We start from the raw sequence: 3,696 nt of genomic DNA, 5'->3' as shown, positions 1-3,696 counted from the left end.
CACATCATCTTATTCCCTCATGAGTTAAACATACTCATGCATAATATTTTATTATATAAAAAATAATTAAATATATTATTTATTATACGTTATAGTGTTTTTTTGCAATATCTATAGTCTAATTGTACATAGAATGTGAATTTTTCTGTGGTTTTATTGGATTTTAAAATATTGTTAAAGATAAAATTAAAAAAAATCTATACATTCCAAACAACAAATACCGTTTTATATATACATATATGTGGTTAGAAAATTATTTCGAAGAGAAATTTAATACTTGATGAAAAATTGAAAAGAGACTAAACTCAAATCATTACTTCGATTTAGAAAGCAGTGTGTCAATCATAAAACAATTAGAACCAGTGAATCCTTTATCTCAATTTCGAGATGACAAGAAGGTATCCAAATTAAAAACTTATTAATCTACATTTAATATCCAAAAGGAAGATTATACAATACAGAAATTTATGATGTTGGGTACACAAGCTAGCATCCATCCATTCATACATACATACAGATTAACAAAATAAAACAATTAATCAATCATAAAGTCTCATAATGATAATAATGATTAGCATAACTAATCTTTTACTGTATGAACGTTCTCACCACCTTCACCATGTGATCCACCAATGAAAAAGTGGGAGACACAGTGCCGTCATTCCCCGCCAACACCCTGTACTTGTCCTTTCGAGTGAAGTTCGTGCACTCAAACCCTAGCGTCGCCGCTAGTATCCTCTGCACGTAGTTAGCCACGTCATGTGGACTCTTCCCCGAAGAACACGTCGCTTCTACCGGCAACTGGTTCAAGAAAGTAACCTCGTACACCGGTCTAGGGTTCATGAAGAAGAAAAGGGTCCAAACCCTTCCAACCTCTCGCAGTTGTGGCGTGGAAGAACCCTACCCTGTAGTTCATGGCCACGGGCACTATCCGGTCAGTGAGTTCAGCGAAGAGGGCACTGAACCTCAAAAGGAAAGGCTCGCGACATGTTGTTCCTTCGGGGCACACTACTAAGTCACCTTTCGATAACTCTCGTTTGATTTTCTCAGCGTCCACATGGCGTGTTCTCGTGAGCCTTACGGTGGGAATGGGAGAGAGGATCTCCGATAACCGCGAGATGGAGTACGTGACCGCCGGGATTTTGCGGAGGAGGACGGAGGAGAGGACGACTGGGTCCATTAGGGTGCGGTGGGTGCAGACGAAGAGGACGCCGGCGTTGCCGCCGGAGGGAGGGGGGTGGTTTTCCCTTTACGATGACCTTGCCACCGAATAGCCATGACATGTAGGGAATGGCCCAAAAGGGTAGAACGGAGCCAATGGCGATGCGGATAATGGCGAGTACAATACCCACCGGAATCCATAGTAGGATCAGTAGGGAAGTGGACGGCGTTGGCCGCTTCACAAGGCGGCCGTCGTGGAAAATCACCGGAAGCGGCCGGAGCAGCTGGTGCTCGTAGTTTTGGCCTGTCAAATCTGGTGGATGTGATTGGTCCTGCATGTAATGAAGGAAAGTACTTAGTATATATACGTAGATTAATTTTAGTTTACATTATCTACCGTATAAAGGAATAAAATTTATTATACCCTAAATTAATAAAAGTTAGTACTAATATTTTAATATAAAATTAACAAATTTTGTTTTAACACCAATTAGTTTTGTTTTAATTTTGGTATAAATATAAAAAAGATATCAAGTTACAGCATCATCAAACAAAAAAATATCATAACATTGCTAAAAATAAGCCCACGAGATAAACAAAACGTCATTTTAAACCACTAGACCGACTCAAGGGTGAACTAAAGTTGCAACAATTTGTCCAAAACCTTAAGCTAAAAGCTAATTATATACATAGAAAAATTCCCAAGGTGTTGATCTAATTAAACCAGCTAAAACCTAAAATAAAACTGAAATTCAGTTATTGGTGATCAGTGGTGAAACTATGTATAGTATTATTTTATTTGAAAATTTGATTATCTGAATATAATATTTTGTTATTAAAAGAACCGTGAAATGAATGTGAAAGAGAAATAGGTGTGAAGTTATTTTCCAATTCCTATATAGATGGAGAAAAGTAAAGTGGGTATTGGTTTCCTTTTCCATGCATATGTTTGATTTGATAGTGTAACGGGACTTACCATAACCAAAGTGGGCGCGCCATTGTTGAGAAGGTTGGCGACCCTTTGAAAAATGGTGTTAGTGGAGTCAGCATGGAGAAAACCAGTGGCGAGGTCAAACCTATTGAAGGAGAGTTGGGTTCCGACGACCTCATCAGCGTGAAGATGCTCCTTGACGAACATCTCCACCATGATTTTTGGCGTCTTCGTCACCACAATCCTCTTCTCGTAAGAGCTGAACACCTTCCACTTGTCCATGTCGAGATCATCCATGTAGAACTTGGGCAAAACTGCTCTTGCCACGGACTCAATCTCAGACTTGGGAACCCCCGCCACAGCCACAAAGATCATCAAATTGAGAGACGCATCGTCCATGCCAACCATGTCAAGTAACCGAATCACAGGCCATAGCGCAAGCAACAAGGCGAAACGAACCAAACCTGATGCTTCAAACGCCACCAACATGAAATAAGAGAATGCATCGGAGTCCTTCAGAAGCGTGCCTTCTAGCTGAGACACCACAGACTCCATAGTCTGAAGGATCTTTGTTGTTGTGCAGTAATACTGTTTGGTTTGTGAGATTTTCTGTGTTTGAAAGTTTGAGCTTATTATAAAATGAATTGGTTTTTATGGTTATGACTTATGTATATATATACAAAGAATAAGGAAAGGGTGTAATTTATTTGACTGGTCTCTAACACAAAGCAGTTTAGCTGTTTCACAACCACTTCTCTCCACTTGGTTTTCTTTGTCTTAGCTTTTGGGTGGATATATCCGCGAAGAAGAATAGAGCATTAGAAGCCACGTTTATACGCAAAGATTGATGACTTAACCTCAACAAATAATGGTACACGCTACTTTTTGTCTTTGGCCATTTAATTAAAATTAACGCGTCTCTTACAGTATTTTTAGGTTACTTACCACTACTTAGAATCAAAAATACGTATCTTTTGACCAATTTTTTTTTGTTTAATAAGAAAAAATATTTATAGCCTCCTACGACTGTTGACTATTGTCTAGAGTACCATATACAAAGCTGAAATAATCAATATGGCTTTGCATTTCAAATTATCTTAAATTAGCAATAACACTACTTTTGACGTATTGACGTATATCTAAAATCTTGTACATACTTACAAGACTTTGAACCCTTTACGAAAGGTACTCTTAACCCTTTAAAGTCTTAAAATATATATATATATATATACACACACACACACAATTTTACTTGCTTAATTAATGTTTTTAAATTTAAATAATTGTTCAAAAAAAAGATTATTTTTCAATTTTATTATTTTAGTAACTATTTTTTGAATTCAAAATAATTATTTTTTTTATAAAAAATTACTTACACCTTTATCATTTTAGCTACTTTTTCAAATTAAAATAATTACTCCTAATAAAAACATATTTGCACAATATAACTTATAATGTTTTTTATTTCAATAACTAAAATTTATTTATTTCCATTATCAGAACACAACAAAATTTATTATCAATTCACCCATGAAAACACATGCTAATTTAATTATAGATAGTTTTTATTTATTTTTGTAAATAATTTTTATTTATTTAGTAGA

The 3,696-nt window shown here is 35.9% G+C and overlaps 1 protein-coding gene across 1 annotated transcript; it reads right to left on the bottom strand.

The window, feature by feature from the left end:
• Positions 1 to 401: 401 nt before the first annotated feature.
• On the bottom strand, positions 402 to 2,893 carry LOC148200996 (glycerol-3-phosphate acyltransferase 5-like). The gene is given in 4 exon segments (XM_088111952.1): positions 402 to 853; positions 855 to 1,235; positions 1,237 to 1,493; positions 2,138 to 2,893. Coding segments are annotated over 4 exon segments (1,413 nt in total). The 5' UTR covers positions 2,648 to 2,893; the 3' UTR covers positions 402 to 588.
• Between the last annotated feature and the right edge of the window lie 803 nt (positions 2,894 to 3,696).

Source organism: Vigna umbellata, chromosome 4 (genome assembly GCF_029865625.1).
Source record: "Vigna umbellata cultivar VRB3 chromosome 4, Vumbellata_1.0, whole genome shotgun sequence".
Classification (NCBI taxonomy): domain Eukaryota; kingdom Viridiplantae; phylum Streptophyta; class Magnoliopsida; order Fabales; family Fabaceae; genus Vigna; species Vigna umbellata.
This window is presented reverse-complemented; position numbering and strand designations above follow the sequence as displayed.